Source organism: Callithrix jacchus, chromosome 12 (assembly GCF_049354715.1).
Source record: "Callithrix jacchus isolate 240 chromosome 12, calJac240_pri, whole genome shotgun sequence".
NCBI classification, from domain to species: domain Eukaryota; kingdom Metazoa; phylum Chordata; class Mammalia; order Primates; family Cebidae; genus Callithrix; species Callithrix jacchus.
This window is the reverse complement of record NC_133513.1, coordinates 71,134,281-71,156,974: the sequence shown is the minus strand read 5'-3', so window position 1 is coordinate 71,156,974 and position 22,694 is coordinate 71,134,281. Positions and strand designations below refer to the sequence as shown.

The following is a 22,694-nucleotide window of genomic DNA, read 5'->3' as shown; positions in this document are numbered from 1 at the left end:
AGGCCTGGGAAAAACCAAGAAGAAGATAAAATCCGTCCTTGAGTACCTCCCAATATCCCTTTCCCCTTGACTCTTCTAAGACTCCCTGCTGGTGAAGCACAACCATAGCCATAACAGGTTAGAAAATAGGTTAGGTAAAATAATTCATATTAAAGTATTCATGACAATCTGAATCCACTTCCCAAGGGCACAAACTTTTTAATTTCCATTTTAATAAGGGTCACTGCAAGAGACCTTAATCCAAAAGAAATCATCTCTAGGTGAAATTTCAGGCATTGGAGAAAATAAGTGGGTGTGAGTAAAAGGAAGTAGGAATGGCATGGGGACAGGAGGCAGAAGAGCTTTTCTTGTATCCAAAACATAGAAGGGAGAAAAGTCCCTCCTCTGTGTAGGCCAAGGCCACACCCAAACATTTCCTGAGCACCTGCTGTGTCTGTGTCTCAGGCTATAGCACCTTGGTCCTGAGGATTATGGGGTCATGCCCAGAGAAGCACGGAATATGGTTCATATTACTGAGGGGAGGGAAATATGTTATTGTGGACAATGACTAGTTTTAAACAATCCTAGTCAATGATGTGTTACACCTATGAAGCTTTTGGTATGTTTTCAATAGGCTCTTTAGGTTTTTATATTAGCCAGATGGCATACCAATTATCTCTCGGTGCCTTTTAAAATAAATCACTGTCACTCCTCTGAAAGTAAAAACATGATCTTATGCAATCAGAACTCCTTGGGGAGTGTCCAAAGACAAGGCACCAGACTCTCCCCGGCATTTAACCATGAAACCTCTACAGAAAAAAAAAAAAAAAATGTCTATCTGAAATCTGGAGCTAAATGTCTCCATTTTGAACCTGCCGTGCCTTTAACTGACTGAAGATTTGGCCACACCAGGCTCCTGAAAATCGGGGCCAGAAAGCACTTGGTGCTTGTAAGCATAGCCAAGGGAGGAGAGCAGTACCTGTGCACCTGGAGCGGGAAGTCCAGGCCTCATCTTCGGCCAGCAGATGTACACTTTAGCACACCTCTCTCCCCTTCTCTCGGGCTTTTAGAAAAGCAGCATTGCAGCACAGGTTACTAAGCAATCTCATAAACAGAATGTGGGTCCAAATGAATGTTTTACAGTCAACCTGTTTTTTTTGTTGTTTAAGTGACTCCACTTAAGTCTGCTCAAAACTGGACACTAAAGGAGCAGCACATCGAAAGAGAGAAACAAAAGAATGTGGAAAACAAGAGGGCCTGGGAAGCACTGAAAATCTTACCCCTCCCTCACCAAGTCATTGTGACAGTGGTAGGACTTGGAAGTCAAAAGATACCTATATGTACATTTATTTGCTTTTTAGGGAATTTTAGCAAACAGCTCCCCAGTTAGTGAGGCCTTCTATATCAAACTCATAACATTTTTTAAATGTAGTTGGGGATACAACTTTACACATGCCCTTTTCCTGAAAAGCTGTTTAGAGTGCTTTCAACAAAGGTCCCAGAAGCAAACATGAATTAGCCTAGAGAAAGAATGCTAAATGAAGTGCATATTCATACGTATACGTATACATAAATTACATACAGCATTAGCAAAATATACTACCAGTTAATTTTTAACAAATATGGTATAATATTAGGAAAACATATTCACGAAGGGATGATAAAAATGAAAACTATAACTTATAAATTATATCTAAAAAAAAATACTGTGCTCTCTGGCACACTTCATTCCATGTTTAAAGGGTGTTAATTGCCCTAATCAACAACTTTAACCATAGGACCAGGTGACTCATTCCTCCTATAGCTACATCTCTGAAGTCAGAAGACAAAAATGACAAAGGGCATGCAAGAAAAGTTTACTCTGATAGGTCTTAAAAATCTGTAGACAAGAGAGGGCCAAGATAAGTTTAGCCTGTTTACCACATGCTGGAATTCAACTCCTCTCACATCTATCTCCTATTGCTGTAAATGTATATAGTGTGCACTCCATGAAAACTGACACCAATGTTGGCAAAATACAACAAAGCTTCCCTTCTAACACGTCAAATAGATTTTTTTTTTTTTAAATCTGAGCTCCAAGAACACATATCTTGGAGCACTGAGCTCCTGCAAGCAATCAGCTGGTTTTATTATCTCTCCGGCAGCTGCTAAAATGCTGGTTTCAACCTGTAAAGATTTCTGGGCCCCATCAGTCAGCAAGTCTCACGGTCTTCACAGTCCCAGATTCGGGGAGACAATGCATCTCACAGGAACAGCGGCTGGGAACGGTGGAGGATACCTTCACGATAGTTGCTTCCAGAGAAAAGGCATGCAAGTCTAATTTTAAGGGTAAGAATCACTTACTCTGTTACAGCGGTGCTGCCGAAGGAATTATCCTGAAGGCTGAAACAGAAACAAGAAAACATCAGCCAAGTCTGGCTGGGGAGCCGTCTCCCTGATTGCTCTCCGGGAGTTAGAGCACATACACAAACATGGCATTGCAAGGCAAGTCTCCGGGCTCGCCCGGCACGCTCGCTCTACCTTGGGCTGCTGTCTGCACATGCTCGTAACGACACCCCCAGCAGGGGCCCAGCTGCACGGGCGAACCACAAAGCCCGGCAGCCCGCGAGGCTGCGGGGACAGAGCTGGGCGGGGCGCGGTGGCGGGGCCGGTACCCCGGGATCCAGCGAGGAGCACCTGGAGAGTTACCGCGCGACCCCAACCTCGCCGGCCCAGGCGCCGCGTTTAATCTCGGGCTCTTTGTGCCAGCCACCCCCGAGGCTGCCAATGAGAATGCCCCCGTGTTTCTGCCGAAGTGCTGAAATACCCGGGAGACTTGCTTTCTTCCACACGTCTCCTACCAATTTTACAGAGCTCACCCCAACCCCCCACACTCCCACCCCACCCCCAGGGTGGAGGCTCGCAGACATTCATCCATCGTTCAGAAAAAGTCAGGAGAGAACGAGAAGGGGGAGGGGGGCATTGCTGCTGTTAGGTGTTTTATTTTTTATTTTGTGTGTGTGTGTGTGTGTGTGTGTGTGTGTGTGTGTGTGTGTGTGGTTTTTTTGTTATTGTTGTCGTTGCCTAGGAAAAAGACTAGGCTCTGAAGCAGGGCTGGCTGCATCACACCTGACCTGTCTAGAGCGCTCTTATTTCAGTCCCAGAGAGAAAACACCCAGCCCCGGACTACAGAGCTGTGAATGAGCCCACGCAGGGCGAGTGGAGAATTTATTTCAGGGGTTAGCTGGTGATTAGGACACTGTGCAGAGGGGTGGGGCTTGCTACGCCCAGAGCAGCCCGCCTGAGCTCGGCTCTCTAGCTAGCACCTTTACCAAGGATGCAGAGACGGAATCCACAAACGTTATCTCTTTGAATAAAGGCAGCCCTGTCGGAAGAAGGAAGGACTGTCAGTCCCCCCGCTGGCTTCATTCACTTAGGGATATTTTTCCTGCGCTCTTTGCATTGTTCATTTCGCCTGCCATGTTGACCTGGATATGGGATGTAGCATCTATTAAATATTCTTATTTGAATTTGAAATATTTTATTTCAATTTTGAAATAAGATCCCCATTCCCCTTTTTAATCTTTCTACTCCCAGAAGCAGCTGGGATAGTGGTTTTTAGTCCAAACCTACATAAGTTAATGAGTTAACAACAACAACAACAACGAAAACTCATAATTTTTCTAACTGGGTAATCAGAAAATTTACCAAAACTTGGAAATAAGGGAGAAGTGTGACCTTTCATTGTCAAACTGAGACGTTGGTTAACAGGTCCACCCAGGGGCTAGTTAATTCTGCAGTTTCGTTTGGCTCGCTCTTCACTATTGATTAGATCCCAGTCACAGTGAAGCTACATGGTAACTTGCACATTTTATTCAGTCTATCCAGAGAAAAAGATTACCGCAGTGTTTATGATTTTATTGCACTATAGGAAGTTAACCAAGTTTGCATCTAACGAAACAATCATTTTGTATCTAACCAAACTTTCTTTCTAAATGCCTGTAAATACACAGATCCCCAAAATGCTCTTGGAACCAGCTTCATCATTTTACAGTTTTCCCTATTAATAAGCGAATAGACCTCTGCTGCCTACCTAAGTTTGTACAAGAGTTGTAGTTCAACTTTTTTAAGTTATAACTTGAAAAATAAAAATGAGTTTTCAAAGAAAAAACAGGTTTCATTAAGGTTCTTTTTAATTTTGCTTTCCTCTCTCCAAATATTTTTAAAATCAGCTGAATAAAAACTTAATATGGTCTTAGGCTGAATTCTATGGACTAAAATAAGTTTAGAAATATTTATCCTTTGTATGTATAACTATATAGTACGTATATGTTCCTAAGCCACCTACTATTTCATTTGAGCTAAATTCAGGAGTAAGAGACATCGCTGCTTTACTGTATTCATTATATAGTAATTTCAAAGTGAGATGTGTTCCTTGTTTATTCAGACTGATGAAGGTAAGTATATATTCAGCCTTCTTGGTTTCATAGATTACTTGGTTGTTAATTTCCAGAAACCCCTTGTACTCACTGACCGTTGGCTTATTCCAAGTGTTCCAGTGTAGAGAAAGGTCACACTTTTCTCCTGTAAATATTCCCAGTGACCCATTGTAATGGAAATGCTCAATGCTTTTAATCTGAAATAGGACTTGGACATTTAATTAAGGATAACCTTAATTAAAATGGTTAATTTTCTTATATACTGCCAAATACCATTTTTTCATTCTATGAAATGAAGCAGGCCCTTTGAAAATAAAATGAAATAACAAATGTACCCAATAAATGCAAGTATTCAATCATGTCCAAGGAAAAAAAGAAGAGTTCTCAGCAACTTGTAAATAGTAAGGACCAAAATCAGGTTTTAGGCAGTACTGACATACAATGAAAATAACTAGTTGATACAGTTGATTATGGATAAAAACCAAAACATCCCTAAAAAAAACATGATTTGGCAGTACATAAGAAAATCAACCATTTTAATTTTTCCTTCTCAACTAATTCTTATGACATTTGTTTTTCTCTTAAATCAGGTTTAGAAATTGTCTTTATAAGTGGCTTTTTAACTGGCTTTTTATGATGTTTGTACTGTTCAACTTGAATTAGGACAATACTAATGAATATCATACAACATATGATTATTTTGGAAACCCTCAGCTTTACTAAAGAGCAATTCAAGGAGAGTTCAAAAAGGGGAGTAGAAAAATTAATATTGCGTTTATGAAGAAGTAAGTTCTATGCCAGTGTTTCACAAGTGGCAGTGAAATTCTAGTATCCAGATAATCCAAGAAAATGTTTTAAAAGTTACATGGTCAAAAATAAGTTTGGGAAAATATACATATTCTAAATTCACAATGTACTTTAGGCAGCAAAGAAAAGTTTTTTCATCTGTTTTTGACTAGGGTTCCTCAAATTTGTTGAACACCAAAATAATTTTTTATTAAATATATCATCAATTAACATGATGTATGACTAGGAATTTTGAGAAAAGAACTCCTGAGTATATCAGGAAAAAAATGCAAAGGGAATTAACTGGTATATTTATTGAAGAAATGAATGAATGAACAAATGATTCTATATGCTTATTACTATCCCAAACATTTGAATAAGCCAGACACAGGCCCTGACATCATAACACTTTTAATAGAAATATATATTGCATATTTATGTATATAAAATACATAATGTATATTATATGTACAATTCTATTTTATACAATATAAGTAAAATAAAGGGAAAATGAAAATGTTAGATTTGAATATGGTTAATTCACTTACATGTTAAGCTCAACATTTTTCTTAAAACTAATATCTGAATATCAGATCTAATACAAATAGTTAATTGTAAAATTGTCAATTCTAATGTATTGACTTGACTATATGCAAGATAGAAAGCAACAGTGTAGTGGTCAAGAAAGAAACTTTGGCTGGGCTGGGAGGCTAAGGTGGGCAGATCATGAGGTCAGAGTTCCTGGCCAGTATGGTGAAACCCCATCTCTACTAAAAATACAAAAATTAGCCTGACGTGGTGGTGCACACCTGTAGTCCCAGCTACTTGGGAGGCTAAGGCAGGAGAATCACTCGAACCTGGGAGGCGGAGGTTGCAGTGAGCCAAGATCATGCCACCGCACTTCAGCCTGGGCAACAGAGCAAGACTCCATCTCAAAGGAAAAAAAAACGAAAGAAACTCCTAGATTTGTCAAGGCTCAAGACCCACCACTTACTAATAGTGTAAACATGAAAAACGTCTTTTGCCTCAATTTTCTCATCTGTAAAATAGAGATGATAATGACCTATTTTATGGGTTCTTATGCAGATTAAATTAAATGGCATGCCTGACAAATTTTAAAAATAGTAAATAAATGCTGGCTATTATTATTATTTTCATTAGTATTATGTCCCAAGTTTGGGACAAATGAACAATACCACTGTGTTTGAGTAGTAGGCTTACAGATGATATTTTCTTTCTACTTCCTATGACGCACAGTGTTTACATAGTTTTTTTTTTTTTTTTTTTAAGAACAATAACATTTAAAACTTTACTAAATGTGGACGGGCTGCTCCAGATGAAATTGGCTTCATCCAGACTGTCTTTGTGCTCAGTTTACAATTCTTCAATTTAAAATACTTGCACATCCCTGGAGGAACAGACAATTCTGAGAAGTCACTTTCTGCAAGATGCTGGGGCAAGAAGCCAGAATCTTTACAATGCCAGGAAATCAACAGAGGCCTGCTCTACTGGCCTGGACAGAGTGACTTGTAGCTTCCTGTCCATATCCTTGGGAATGACCAGGCTTCCTTGTGAAAGAGAGGACTCTTGCATGAAAAGATAATTTTTTTCCATTAAAAAAAAAGAAAGAAAAAACCTCCTCCTAATTCCCTGTCTCCTAACCTAATCTATTTCTTCACCAGCTCCACTGAGGACAGCATAACAAGAGTCCTCATTATCTGAGTGTTCAGTAACTGAGCTCCTGAAGATTAAAAGGTGCCCAGGAAGCAAAGTTGTGATACCAAAAATATTACTAGTGACAGACTGTTTATTATACTGATCTCCATCCAAACATCCCTCCCTAATTAATGCTAGTGTACATCAAGTCCATCTTTTGCAATCTCTCTCTGATTTACCTGACAATAAAGTGCAGATGAAATATAAATTGATTGATAAGTGAAACTTCAATTTTTACAAAAAAGGCAGGATTTCATGAAGCTGGTGGAAGTGATATTGCAGAACAGCTTGAATCACATTCAAAACCAGTGAGAAGTGAGGTTTTGGCAGTAACAACCAAAGAATAAAAAATTGTCAAGGATGCTGACATGTCAATTCCGAAGGGAATGAGTCACCTCTCAAAGGATTAAGAGTGGTCCTGGGAAAAATTTATGAAGCCCTTAATTAATTTTGTAATTTCCCTTTTTATAATAATATAGTGAATATCAAATGTGATGTGGAGATTATCACTTTGAGCTGTTACATTTTTTTCAGAAAAATATGTATAATCCTTCCAATGGGTAAGATTTATTCTTTACAATTTCTAAGAATTGGCTCACTATTTCAATTATCCCCAGAATATAAGATAAGAATATTTTTACAATTTCTTTACCATTTTACCATGGCCTCTCAGGCCCTATGTGCTCTGGCCCTGGAGACAGCTGAACTTATCTCCAAAACACTGGCCTCGCTCCTGTTATGATAACAGGTGCAACTGATCCTGCCCTATGACCTTTGCACCTGCAGTTCTTTTTGCTGGGAATACCACCTGCAATATGCACAAATGTCCTCCCCTAGGGAAAACCTCCCTGACCACCCTCCCTAAATTAGTTTCTCCTATCACTCTATTCTGCTTTATTTTCTTCATAGGATCTGTCCCTACCATAGAGTTAATAGCGATTTCTCTATTTGTTGTATGCCTCCCCACTCCACTACAATGTAAGCCAAGTTTCCGCAGCCTGGGCCCCAGGACTACTCTGAATGCAGCCCAACACAAATTGGTAGACTTTCTTAAAACATTGAGGTTTTCATGGAATTGTTTTTTAGTTCATTAGCTATCATTAGTGTTAGTGTATTTTATTTGTGGCCCAACACAATTCTTCTTCCAGTGTAACCCAGGGAAGCCAATATTGGACAACCCTGGGTAAGCTCTTTGAGTACAAAGACTTTTGGGTCTTATTCACTACTATATCCCCATGGCCAACAATAGTGTCTACCAAGGTAGCTATGCAATAAATATTTGTGGAATAAAATTAATGAGTAAATATTTAGTTTCATTTTTTTGAGATAATGTTTCATTCACCCTTTTTTTTTTCTATTAACTAGAAATGTTAGCTGCTGATTAAGGGACTCATTTTACGTGAGGTTTTTCCAAGACAAGTTACCATCAGCTAATGCACTCCTATATCAGACATTCCTTCCTTTCCTTAACAGGGATAACAAATAGATCTCCCGCTGTTATGCTAACCTGACTGATGATACTGGCTGCACCAAATGTTGTTTGTTTCTGAGGTGTGGTCCCAATCTAGCCAGAAAGGGTACTGGGACTGACCGATCAGCAGTGTTTGCAGTGGAAGCAAAATGTGGGCATGTTGGTGGAATTGTCAACCTAGAACACCCTATTAAAAGAAAAAGATTTCTTGGAAAAAGCACAATTGGCTATCAACACCTAAGTTTGAATTAATTTTCAGATAACCTAATATATCCTTGCTACTGATGTGATTCTTTAGAACCTTGAGAGTTATCTAGTTTAATGATTTTTTGAATATCTAACCTTCCAGGACAATCTCCAACTGCTGCTTGAGACCTTCAGCGGCCAAAAATTTACACTTTGCAAGCTTTTTTGTTGGATCTTCCATATCTTTAAAAAAAGTCCACTTGAGTCTTCCCCTGCCTCTTGTTACTTTCACCTGTGGCTTGAATGTCCCTCAGAAATAATCTACCCCACCTCCTCATATCTCAGCCAAAGAGATCCAATTCCTTCCATAGAATCTAATATGACATTACTTAGAAACTCTTCAGCATCTTGTGTAGCATTGGGTAAAGTGTGACAATGTCCTCTTAAAGGGCAGTACTCCAGGTAGTGGTCTGTTCAATGAAGAGTAAATCAGAATTTGTGCCTCCCTCTTCTTAACATTATGCTTTTGCATGTGACCCAAGATCATTGTGAGTGGTTTGGGCAGTTATGTCATAAGGCAGACCCAGATTATCGGAGTTCTCCGACACTCCAGAGCCACACCTGTGCCTTCCAGAGGGCAAGCAGTTTGTTGAGCCTAACTGCCCGCTTTGTATATATTCCTTTGACATTCTATATTGTTTGATCTGACATTTCATACTATTAAATACAACTTTTCAGATCTTTTAAATACATGTTTTAGCCAAAATTATGTTGGCTAGCCCTTACTGTATCATAGAATCAGTATTATATGAAAATAGTCCTTCAAAAAGTTGAGGCATATAATAAATATACTTTTATTCAATTCATAATGTTTTCTTGCTTATATCAATTGGAAAACTTAAATAATTATTCACTATATTAAAATTTAGAAAGTTAAAAATTATTTTACTTTAGGGGTAGTAGGTGGGAAAAGAAGCAAGGAAAAAGGGGGCTTTAAACCCAATAGCTGAGGCGCTGCTCAGGTGAGAGAGTAAAATTGGAGCCGCAGGGTTACAGGTGACATCATGAAGGCAATGACTCAAGGTGGGAGTGGCATTTCTATCTTCTTTATCACACACTTTCTCCCAGCAAAGCTGTAACAACTGAAACTCTAGTCAAATACAGATAACAATTTAACAAGCCATGCAGTTGAAAGACAGTCTCACACCTGCTTGGGTATAAGTCAGGACACATCCTAGATGTTTGTGCCCATTCAGCAAAACATTCCCTAATCTAAGAAAAAGAAAGGCTAATTTACCCCCAAGATTCCTCCTATAACTTCAAAGAGAAGTTTCTAAATTTTTCTTTCTCCTTCCATGATTACATGCAATTACTCTGGTTTTTGTGTTTGTTCGTTTTTGAGACAGAGTCTCACTCTGTCACCCAGGCTGGAGTGCAGAGGTGCAGTCTTGGCTCACTGCAACCTCTGCCTCCCAGGTTCAAGTGATTCTGTGCCTCAGCTTCCCAAGTAGCTATTTTTAAGTCTTGATAGCATTATCTTTCTTTACACATGCTATCTGAGCTTTGGCCTAAGTAAATGTGCCTATGTTTTCACTGGTAATCTCCTTAAATAAATGCCTGTGCTTACAATATGATAATCTGCATCTCTTTAAAATGTTCAACCTCTGAACATTATTCTAGTTATATATTGCATTAATGACTTAAGACAACCATTTTATTTTGTCCATGATTGTGAGGGTCAGGAATTATAAGAGAGTTCAGGCAGACACCTCATCTCTGATCCATGTGGTGTAATCTGGGACAAATGGAACCAGAGGATCACCTTCCAAGAGGGCTTCTCCACTCACAGAGCCAATCACTCAATGTTCCCTGACCTCTCTCTCCACATGGTATCTCATCCTGCAGGGCCTCTCCATGTGCTTTGAACTTCTCATAGCATAGTGGTTTTAAGGCAATCTGCCTTTTAAAATAGTAGCTGATGTGCAAGAGACCAAGGCAGAAGCTGCCATTCTACTTAAAGCCTTGACCTAAAACTGCTGTAACATTACTTCTGCCATACTCCACCGGGCAAAGCAGATAAAAGTCAGCTCATATTCAATGGCAAGATAATAGGCCCCATTTCTTGATGAGAAGAAGGTCAAAGAATTTGTGACCATCTTTAATCTGCTACAGACCTCTACAATGATGCATCTAGGAATGATTATTATTGATTTCCTTATCCTTAGGTTGATGATAGCAAAGTCATAGTTACACCTTATTTCAGGGGACTGTTAATCTATACTTTGTGGGCACCCCTATACCAACATGCATTGCTAAACAATGGGGATATAGTCTGAGAAATATATTATTAGGCAATTTTGTCATTGTGTGAATTAATATCACAGAGGGTTTCCATACAAACCTAGATGATACAGTCTACTACACACCTAGGCTATGTGATATAACCTGTTTCTCCTAGGCTACAAACCTCTACTGTGTGAAACTATGCCAAATACTATATGCAACTAGAACACAATGATGAGTGTTTGTGTATCTAAACACAGAAAACATACAGTAAAAATACAGTATGAAAGACTTTTTAAAGCTTGCAGAGGTAGTTCTGAGTTATTCATGAGTGAATGGTGAGTGAATGTGAAGGGCTAGGACATTCCTGGACACAACTGTACACTTTATAAACGCCGTACACTTAGGCTACATTAAATTTATTAAAAATGGTTTTCTTTCTTTCATAAACAACCTTAGCATAATGTAACTTTTTAACTTTAAAAGTTTTAACCTTTGACTCTATTATAATAACACTTAGCTTAAAACACAAATATATTATACAACTGTATACAAATATCTTTCTTTTAATATAGCTATTCCATAAGCTTTTTTCTATTTAAAATTTTAGTGCTTTTTGTTTTTAAACAGTTTTGTTAAACGCTAAGGCACAAACATAAGCAGTAGCCTAGGCCTACGCTGTGTCTGGAACATCAGTATTACTGTCTTCCACCTCCACATCTTGTCCTACTGGAGAGTTTTCAGGCACAAGAACATGCATTGTATGTTCTTATGACAACAATTCCTTCATCTGGAATGCCTCCTGAAGGACCTGAAGCTTTTTAAGTTCCTTTTTTTTTTTCAGTAAGTAGAAGGAGTATACTCTAAAATAATGATCAAAAGAATAGCAAAAAAAAAAACAGTAAGGTAGTTATTTGCTATTATTATCAAGTGTTATGTACTGTACATAACCATATGTGCTATACTTTCATATGACAACTCAGTAGGCTTGTTTACACCAACATCACCACAAACACACGAGTAACATGTTGCAATATGATGTCACTAGGCAATAGAAATTTTTCAGCTCCATTATAATCTTATGGAACCACCATTATTTATGCGGTCTGACGTTGACCAAAACATCATTATGTGGCCCATGACTGTGCATGCATGGAAGTATGTACAGATGGATGAGTGGATGGAAGAAACAGTTATTAAGAAGAGAGGCAAATTTCTGGTATCCCCAAGAATTTAAAAGGCTGACTACTTAATTTGGCTAATCCAAGCAACAGTATTCAACGGTATTATTTCGGTACCTAGCATCATGATTAGCTCAAAGGTGTATGACAACTTACATGTCATTTGTCAAATATTTGCATTTGTGAATAATTCTATATCTAAATAATAAATTATAGCAGATCCATGTTTTTCTCTATAAGAGCATCACTCTCCCTCACATGCATTCCTAACCACGTTCTTCAGGGGATATTAAGGGACGGAGTTGGGAACTGCTCATAACTCTGGCACACTGATGGGAAAGTTTCACACCCAGCCATCATCCATCTTGTATGACTTGGAGAAGGAAAAAAGAAAAGATTAGAAACTCCTAGCTTAGAGACTATTACCAAAGAAGCCAGTATTAGTTAGCTAGATAAAAGCTGAATAAAATCTAAATATGAAGCAATTTTGAAGTTTGTTTTGCTCAGTAGCAATAGAAAAAAAAATCTTACAAGTTTGTCCTCCCTTCTGTCTTCTGCCATTCTCACTTTCCCCAAGCTTTTTCTCTAGTGGCTTCACAGATTTGGGTTAACAAAATGTAGTGAAGTATGCCAGCTACCAATCATACTGGAAAAATAACTCAAAGTCATACTTTGGTAAGATTGGATTAGGAATACTGTTTCCTAATACTGAAAGCAGTAGATGTATTTATGTTTCAAAAGCATAATGTCTCACTCCACAACTATTTCTAATGACTAAGCACATATTGCTGTAAAATAAAATTTGACCTTATCACCTTCTTGAGACAATGAACTGGCTCTCTCTCATGGACCTTGTGAGATGCTTTTCACTTGCAGGTGTTTTACACACATCCAGAGAAAGCAGCATTCCCTTGGGCTCTGGAGCAGTGGGGCTACTGCATTTCTATATTTGGCATCAATCTCTCAGTGCAGGACTTAACTCAGATCACTGCTGGGCCTGTTGTCACTGGGCTTGACTTTGCACAGAAACCAACTAATGTCTTAATGATCCTCAAGAAATCATTTAAAAATCCATGTGTGAGGAAATACCATATGTTCTCACTCTTAGGAGAGTGTTAAACAACAAAACACATGAGCACAGGGAGGTGAGCATCACACACTAGGGTCTGTTGTGGGGGCTAAGGGAGAGAGAGCAGGGAGTGGGGAGGTTGGGGAGGGATAACATGGGGAGAAATGCCAGATATAGGTGATGGGGGGATGGAGGCAGCAAACCACATTGCCTTGTATGTACCTATGCAACAATCTTGTATGATCTGCACATGTACCCCAGAACCTAAAGCACAATTTTTAAAAATCCATGTGTGATGTTGTGACTGGCAACCAAATAGTAAATATCAGGCACTAGAAGCAGTAGGACATAAATGACTGCAACAAAATTGGTCAGAAATGGTCAATCTCCTAGGAAAAAATAGAATATTCAGAATCAACCCATAAACAAATATAAATTATTATAAGATGTGCAAAACCTGTTAGAGAGAGTTTTCATCTAACAAATGAAATGCTGAAATCTTAAAATCCTAGAAAGAAGCATAAAATAAGGAGAAATACATGAGACAGAGAGTTCTGGGCCTAGAAGCTGCCTCAGCTGTGTGTGTCAAGTGTGTACCTGGTCAAGTGTACCATTAACACACTTGACCTTGCATGGTGGAAGGCTAATCTTTTCTGCACCTCAATGTCCTAAAATATTAGACAGCTAAACTTGATCATCTTTAATGATTTAACGACCTTTAAAATTCTGTAAGCGGTGGCAGGAGTGAGGGGTTGTAAAAATGAACTCACATGGCCTATGTTGAAAAGGCAAAAAGGAAGAAAAGAAGCGAAGGAAGGAAGGAGGGAGGGAGGGAGGAAGGGAGGCAGGCAGGGAGGGAGGGAAGGGAGGGAGAAAAGGGAAGAGGGAGGGATGAACGGAGGGAGGGAGAGGAAGGGGAGGGAAAGAGAGAGAGGGAGGGGGAGGGAGGGAAGGGAAGGGGAGGAGAGGAGGGGAGAGTAGAACAGGAAAAACTGCTTTTGTATATGGAGAAAAACTTTAAAGTTAAAACTATCTAGATAATGACAACATCGACATAATAAATAACCCAATGAAAGTGTTAAAGAACTGGCTATTGAGTTGATGGTCTTACTACTAAAATTCATTGGCTCATACAGAATGTTGGCTTGTGAGTTCTACTTATGAACTTCCAGGAAGCATAAATAATTCAATCAAAAATTGCATTCTATTTTTGCAAATAACATGGGACTATTTCAGTACTATTTGTTTCAGTTTTCCACTGAGGAACTTGAATTTCTGCAACATTATGGATAAATTGGCTTCTGTGGGCTCACCTATGTGTGACTGCACATCCACAGGTTACTTCTATGGGAGGGAGCTAAAGGGACTAAGATGCCGTCTCCCTTCCATTATAATCACTGAAGGCCTGTAAGTAGAAATGGAGGAGCAGAAGGGTTTGAAGCCTACTGAGATTAGGGAGAAGGTCCAGAAGAAGAAAACTAAACCTGAGAGGTATCAAAAAATATGAAGAAGGAAATAATGGACAAATTATGTGTGAAAGTTAAAAGGCAATGGGGGCTCAATGGAATCATTGTACAAAAAGTAATAAATAACCTTTTTGGCTCTCTGAGCAGCACCATGGCAGTTGGCAAGAACAAGCACTTTACGAAAGGCGGCGAAAAGGGAGCCAAGAAGCAAGTGGTTGATCCATTTTCTAAGAAAGGTTGGTATGATGTGAAAGCACCTGCTATGTTCAGTATAAGAAATATTGGAAAGACCCTAGTCACCAGGACCCAAGGAACCATAATTGCATCTGATGGCCTCAAGTGTCGAGTGTTTGAAGTTAGTCTTGCTGATTTGCAGAATGATGAAGTTGCATTTAGGGAATTCAAGCTGATTACTGAAGATGTTCAGGGCAAAAACTGCCTGACTAACTTCCATGGCATGGATGTTACCCATGACAAAATGTGCTCCATGGTCAAAAAATGGCAGACAATGATTGAAGCTCATGTTGATGTCAAGACTACCGATGGTTACTAGCTTCGTCTGTTCTGTGTTGGTTTTACTAAAAACGCAACAATCAGATACAGAAGACCTCTATGCTCAGCACCAACAGGTCTGCCAAATCCAGAAGATGATGATGGAAATCACGACCTGAGAGGTGCAGAGAAATGACTTGAAAGAAGTGGTCAATAAATTGATTCCAGACAGCATTGGAAAAGACATAGAAAAGCCTTGCCAGTCTATCCTTTCTATGACGTCTTTGTTAGAAAAGTAAAATGCTGAAGAAGCCCAAGTTTGAATTGGGAAAACTCATGGAGCTTCACAGTGAAGGCAGTAGTTCTGGAAAAGCCACAGGACATGAGACAGGTGCTAAAGTGGAATGAACTGTTGGATATGAACCGCCAGTCCAACAATCTGCTTAAAGTTCAGACTTACAATAGCGGCAAATAAAGCCTTATTCGTGGGGAAAAAAAGTAATAAATAATAAAATAAAATAAGAGGAAATGGAGGTATCTGGATATCTGGGTTTCCAGTCAGGCCCTGGGATTCTCCGAACTGCCTGGCTCCTATTTTCATATAGTAAAGATACCCTGGCTGTTTCATATAGTAAAGATCCCCTGGTCTTCTTACCTATTTGTTATCTACCTTCTTCCTACCATCATGAGAAATAACACCACAGAAAAGAATTCACTTTATATGGTCTAGACTTTGAAATAAACACTGTCCACTGACTGATAACATGTCCTCATAATAATGGTGTTGTAGACTAGGGTTTGCCTTGCACCATTCATGAGCAGGCAGGGAGACTTTTTTCTGCTGTATTTTGTCAAAACTTGGGTTGGGAGTTTCATGTTCATACTCCTTAAATTGAAGGAGACTGTGCCATGGGCCTTGGGAAGCTGAAGCCAGGGCTACATCTTCCAGTCCACTTATCACATTGTCTGAGCTCTCATCACTCACTCAGCAGCTCCTTTCCTTGGGCTCCAGCCCAGCTAAGTTTTAAATCAAAGACTTTTAGTTTTCTTTTTTTATTTTTAAATAAAAACTTTTCCACCATACACAAATCTAGAGACTAATATGATAAACCCCCATATGTCTATCACCTAGCTTCAACAATTATCAGCATTTAGCCATTCTTTTGCCAACTGTGGGCTGCCCTAAAATATCATCAAAGCCAACTGATAGGACAAAACTGAGTTTATTCCTATCTGATAAAGAATGATAATGTCTTGCCAGAGTTTTAATACCCTCTTGAAGTGAGGATGGCAAACTTGGCAAATATATGAAGTTGGAGTGATTTAAGGTGGATCTTTCAATGAAAGGGGAGCATGATTAGGATTAAGTAAGGATCAAGATAAAAATAATTTATGACCTGTGAACACAACACAATGAGAATTTTCAAGGTGAGGATTTTGAGGTAAGTGACTCAAAAAGTCTTGGGGCATAAACAGTGGCTTGGTGCTATTTGTTGGAGAGTTTAATGTTCAGTTCAAAGGGTTTTATAGGAAGTTCCTGAAACAAACAATATATTTATTTACATTTATCTTCCTGGACAAGAGTACCCTGGAATAGTAAAATCAGACTGATAAAGGCAGTGGAATAATAAAGTCATATTAGCGTAGCAGCTAAATAATAAAGTTGTGTTAATGTATACATTAAGTTTTGTGGGTATATGTGGTTTGGGTTCTCAGTGTCATCTAGCATTTATGTTCTTGTTATTTCCTTAAATACTTTATGTTCTTGTTATTTCCTAAAATACTTTAATTTGTTGTTTATTTTTAAAAGTTGCCAATGGAATCCAGTTTATAGACACACTCTGTAACTAGGTAAAATCTCCAATAACCAGAAATCTCATATACATTCTATTTTGTCTTATATTTTCAGTTGTTCTCTTCTTAGCTTTCTCAGGAAAGCCAAGGAAATAACTCTCATGCTAAAAATTCACTGTCACGCTCTGGAATTAAAAAAAAATGCTGAGGACTATTCAAAATCTCAAAGAGCTCTAAACAGAAATCATTGCCTTATTAGGCAAGCAGCCAGTCTAAGCCATGATAACAGGAGCAGAGAGAATCAGCAAGTTCAAGTTCAATGTGGGCTTTGTAGGCGTGTGCTGGGTAAAGTCAGCTCCTCTTTAGTAAATTAAGCCATTCTTCTGACAGAAAAAAATACTTTAAAGAAAATGTATTGTGGCTTTTGACATCCACCCCTTCAGGATTGGTAAAAATATAAATGTATTCAGGCCACAAACATTAATCGAGTATGCTTTTAATGCAGGGCAAAGAGGGATTGTACAGAGGGAAAAGTCAATCTTTCTGAGAAAAGCCTGTCTTGGTGGAACAATCACTTTTGAAATGATACCTGAATGAGAATCTTGAAGAAATTACTTAGCATCTAATTTTTTAATGTCGAAATTTCAAAAATTAGTATATACAAGCTTGCAAGCCTTTAAAGCCAGGAAGAAGAAATGCGCATGTGGAGCCTAGCATCTAGAATGCCTTATTGTTCAACTGTAATCTCTGCCCTTGAGGAGACTTTGCAAAAGGTGGAGAATAGTAGGGCAGAACAGCAGGTCATATTGGACTCCAATCATCTAGGATCCACAAGACTATGTTTGATGTATTTTGTGCATTGGTGAATATTTCTGAGTGGGATTCTAGACTGATAAGAACCATGCTCTAGGAGTATGACTTTGACAGCCAGTGTCACCTATGGGCTCCCAAAAGAGTCTCTGTGCTGGGTCCCAGACTTTAAAGGACCATTAGCAAACACATAGTAGGGCTGTCTTTCAGGACCTGGTCTCAGCACTGGTTGTGACTCACAACTCTTGTGTCTAACACTACCTCTGTCTCAGAGAGACATTTGTCCTCATCGGTGCCTTATATACTTGAAGAGAAAGGTGACTGTGTCCAAATCCCCTGGTGGTTTGTGTGACGTTGCTCCAGAGAGCTGGAAGAATCTGAATGACAGAACAGCTTGGGTAAGAGAAAAGACAAATTGGTTAACTTGTCAATCCTTCCTCTCAGAGAGCATGAATGCACTAAATTCTTGCATAACGAAGTATTTCCCAGGAGGGCTGAATATCCATTTTGCCTCCCTTCTTTCCTATTCATAGTTCTAGAAGCACTCACAAATTAGTGAGGTTTTTGCAGCTGAGGAATATTTCACAATATGAAACAATTCATACAACTCTAGAATGTGTATTAGATTCAACCATTTAAAACTATTGCCTTTTTTGTAGGTCAACCTGAATGTTTCAAACACAAACACTTACACTCACAATCTTTTATCAAAAGACATAACATCATGAAGCATGATAACAATTCTTTATATTCCTGTATAGGTCCAAAATTGTTTTAAGATATGGTAAAATTGAGGCATGTGTGTTATGGATATATGTAATGAAGTTAACGTATTTTGTAATATTTTCTGTAATCATGTTTTACCATATACAATCCTATTACAATATTTAAACATGATATGTACATTCATGACTTTGAAATGATACATAAAATTCCTGATTACTTCCAAATCAAAATATTGCTTTAAGAATTTTTTTTACAATCCCAGTTGCTATTGTTTTAGGAGAATGAGATTTCTCCAAAATGAAATTAATTAAAAAACTATCTCAAAACTATAATGATTCACAAAAATTGGGATTGCTGAGAACAGACTAAAAATCATTTAAAAATCTTTTCCTTTTACTAGCTAAATAAATAAATACAATTATTTATTTGGCTAGTAAAAGGAAAGCATGAACACTTTTTGAGATAAATATAAAATAATTTATGCTTTGCTACTAGTACAAACATCACTAGTCTGTTCAAAGAACAATCATATAAATGCAAAAGTAAATTCAGTCACCTTTTACATTTTGCCCTATTTCATTCTATTAAAACTATAATTTAAAAGATATTCTCGATTTGTTATAATGAAGATATATTTGCCACACTAGGAGGATAGAACAGATTTTTACTTAGCAGTTTGTTAACTTGCTTTATAACATTGAAATATCTGCACTTTCGCTCCAGGCCTCTCACATGCTATATGCTGTTTCCAGCAATATCTTCATACATTAATTGCAATTACTCATTGGCACTCATGACATGACAAGTAAATTGGAGCAAATAAATATTTAAAGGTGATTAGGCCATAGAAGAGGCTTCTGTAATAGTTTTTAACTCAAGCCAAAGAGACCAGGAAGGTTTCATAATCAAGTGAAGCCAGTGAGGAGGAAGATATTGGGAGTGGTGGTGACTATGATGAACAGGGTAGTTTGTGCTGCATCTAATAGGGACGACTATTGCTCAGGCCCAGCCTGTTATTGCCACCTGGGAATGCGGGGTGACGCTTGCCAAAGCTTATGCTTTAAAAATAAAAATCTAGCAATATGGATATTTTTGTATAAAATCTCTCAGTTTGAAATAAAAATTTAAAACTATGTAGAATGAACTAAATGTATCTGTAGGTTAGATTTAACCAATAAAGTATCACTTTGTAATCTCTACTCTGGATTAAGGTAACAAGGAAGTGAACTAACACTTGCCTTTTACTCTTTTTCCATTTCTCATTTGTTCTCCTATTTGTTAGTGTGTTCTGTCCTCTTCCTCCTTCTTCCTTCCCCTCCTCCACCACCCTTCTCTGATTCTGTTTCCTCTTCTCTTCTCCTCTTCTCTCTCCTTCCCCAACTTGGCTTTCTCTGTTCATTGTGAAATATGGAAGCTACAGACATTGTCATTTCAGTACCAATTAGAAACTAACTAGCTAAGGAAAGAGAAGTCTCCATGCACCAGTGTATGAACACGAAGAGGCATTCCTAGATAATGTGGTTTGGGCACCAAAGGTTTCTGCCGCAGGATGGTGGCCAATTGACTGACCTAAGATTAAATTGCCTGAAGGAGGCATATTTGGGAAAAAAGAGCGAAGAAACTTTTTGTATCCAAATGATCAAATACTTTCTATTTCTCAAGTATACTATTCATACACAAAGTTACCAAACTCCTCAACCTCACACATGCTGCTCATATTGGAATAACAAAAGCCAACTTAGGATATTAACAATTATTTTTATTCATATGTGTATATACTACAGAATATAATCTAATTATAATTAGAGCATACTCTCAGAGCTTATGATAATTATCTGAGAAGATTTATTTTATTTTTATTTCTTGAGACAGGGTCACACTCTGTCACGCAGACTGGAGTGTACTGGAGTGGCACCGTCATAGCTCACTGCAGCCTCCTAGGCTCAAGCCTGTGCAAGTGATCCCCACGTTTCAACTTCATGAGTAGCTAGCACTGTAAGTATGTGCCACCATGTCCAGCTACTTTAAAAATTTTTCGTAGAGACAGGATCTCACTGATCTCAATTTGGCCTCCATCCTCTCATCTAGGCTTCCCAAAGTGTTGGGATTGCAGGCGTGAACCACTGCACCCAGACAGAGAAGATTTATTCTATATGCTTGTGCCTGGCAGAGTTGAGTACATTTAGAGTTAGAGTCTCTGTATTAACACATCTACTCCCACACAAAGGCAATGGAATAGAAAGTAACTGGGGCAAGAAGAAAAAGGTGCTAAGAAAATCATCACACAAAACCCAGCAAGAGAATTAGTAAACTAAATACCATTGGTCCTACAGTGTAGCCACAAAAAACTAAATAGGACGAGCATATTGCATTTTGCTTGATGTTCCAACAATAGACCTTTTCAAATCAATCTCCCCAGTTACTTCTCTGAAATCTTCATTTTCATTGTTTGTAGTAGCTTCATTTCTCTTCCCTAAGCAGCTTTTCATAGATCAGATATTTAAAATGGCAAATAATACTTAAAACAGCAAACATTTAAACATTAAAAATACAATTTAGAATTACATCAGGAATTACAGTGTCTTGAATCATAATCCCAGAATGACTGGCCTGCTTTAAGCAAAAAGTATATGGAATCAGAAAGTAGAGGTATCATAGTCTCCCTAATCTTATCCAGTTAACCATTTTATAGTCTCCCTCATTCCCTTCAGTAAATCAGGGGATTTTTCCATGTCTGTTTGGCATAAATCTATCTTGCTATAAATTTACATCAATTTCTTGTATTCAGTTTTAATTATAGGTTAACTATGGCTTCTCATCATTTTATAACACATTTTTGGTAGGTGAATGCTATGAACTAAATAGTCAGTGAATTTCAGAGCTGTAAAGTCCTTAAATAGCAAATCCTCCGCATTTTATAGATGAGAAGTCTAAGGCCCAAATGTATCAATTGACTTACCTAGGATCAAAAAGCTAGTAACCGGCAGAGACTGGGCTTAGATTCCGACCTTTTTAGCTTTAATACCTTCCTACCATTTCATACTAATTTTTTTCAAGGAGGATTTGATAGTTTTTTGTTTTTAATTGCATTTTAGGTTTTGGGTACATGTGAAGAACATGCAAGATTGTTGCATAGGTACACACATGGCAGTGTGATTTGCTGCCTTTTTCCCCATCACCTATATCTGGCATTTCTCCCCATATTATCCCTCCCCAACTCCCCACCCCCTGTTGTCCCTCCCTTAGTTCCCCCTCACAGACCCCAGTGCGTGATGCTCCCCTCCCTGTGTCCATGTGCTCTCATTGTTCAACACCCGCCTATGAGTGAGAACATGGTGTTTGATTTTCTGTTCTTGGGTCAGTTTGCTGAAAATGATGGTTTCCAGGTTCATCCATGTCCCTACAAAGGACACAAACTCATCGTTTTTTTATGGCTGCATAGTATTCCATGGTGTATATGTGCCACATTTTCCCTGTCCAGTCTATCATCGATGGGCATTTGGGTTGGTTCCATGTCTTTTCTATCATAAACAATGCTGCAATGAACATTTGTGTGCATGTGTACTTATAGTAGAACGATTTATAATCCTTTGGATATATACCCAGTAATGGGATTGCTGGGTCAAACAGAATTTCTATTTCTAGGTCCTTGAGGAACTGCCACACTATCTTCCACAATGGTTGAACTAATTTCCACTCCCACCAGCAGTGTAAAAGTGTTCCTATTTCTCCACATCCTCTCCAGCATCTGTTATCTCCAGATTTTTTAATGATCGCCATTCTAACTGGCATGAGATGGTATCTCAATGTAGTTTTGATTTGCATTTCTCTAATGACCAGTGATGATGAGCATTTTGTCATATGTTTGTTGGCCTCATAAATGTCTTCTTTTGTAAAGTGTCTGTTCATGTCCTTCGCCCACTTTTGAATGGGCTTGTTTTGTTTTTTTTTCTTGTAAATCTGTTTTAGTTCTTTGTAGATTGTCGATATTAGGTCTTTGTCAGTTGGGTAGATTGCAAAAATTTTTCCCATTCTGTTGGTTGCCAATTCACTCTAATGATTTTTTCTCTTGCTGTGTAGAAGCTGTGGAGTTTGATTAGGTCCCATTTGTCTATTTTGGCTTTTGTTGCCAATGCTTTTGGTGTTTTGGTCATGAAGTCCTTGCCTATGCTTATGTCCTGAATGGTTTTGCCTCGATTTTCTTCTAGGGTTTTTATGGTGTTAGGTCTTATGTTTAAGCCTTTAATCCATCTGGAGTCAATTTTAGTGAAAGGTGTCAGGAAGGGGTCCAGTTTCTGCTTTCTGCACATGGCTAGC

General features: G+C 38.4%; 1 protein-coding gene and 1 pseudogene across 9 annotated transcripts in view; one reads left to right on the top strand and one right to left on the bottom strand.

Annotated features, from left to right (window-relative positions):
• The window catches only part of FAM13C (family with sequence similarity 13 member C), a 114,735-nt gene extending 111,982 nt beyond the window's left edge, over positions 1–2,753 (bottom strand). For 4 of the 8 annotated variants that reach the window (XM_009009903.5, XM_078345940.1, XM_009009904.5 and 1 more), the window contains exons 1-2: positions 2,500–2,753; positions 2,323–2,361 (exon numbers count right to left, since the gene is read on the bottom strand). Coding sequence is in view for 2 of the 8 variants with exons in the window: in XM_002756342.7 (XP_002756388.2) it covers positions 2,323–2,384 (62 nt within the window). In the remaining 6 variants the exon portion in view is untranslated. Of the gene's footprint in view, positions 1–2,322; positions 2,474–2,499 lie in introns of those variants that run through there. The other 4 variants (XM_054243036.2, XM_078345939.1, XM_002756342.7 and 1 more) reach the window with 1 other exon arrangement.
• Positions 2,222–15,607, top strand: LOC144578697 (small ribosomal subunit protein eS1 pseudogene; annotated as a pseudogene). Its single transcript, XR_013524969.1, has 2 exons — positions 2,222–2,307; positions 14,703–15,607. The product of XR_013524969.1 is annotated as a small ribosomal subunit protein eS1 pseudogene (transcript).
• Positions 15,608–22,694: the final 7,087 nt, after the last annotated feature.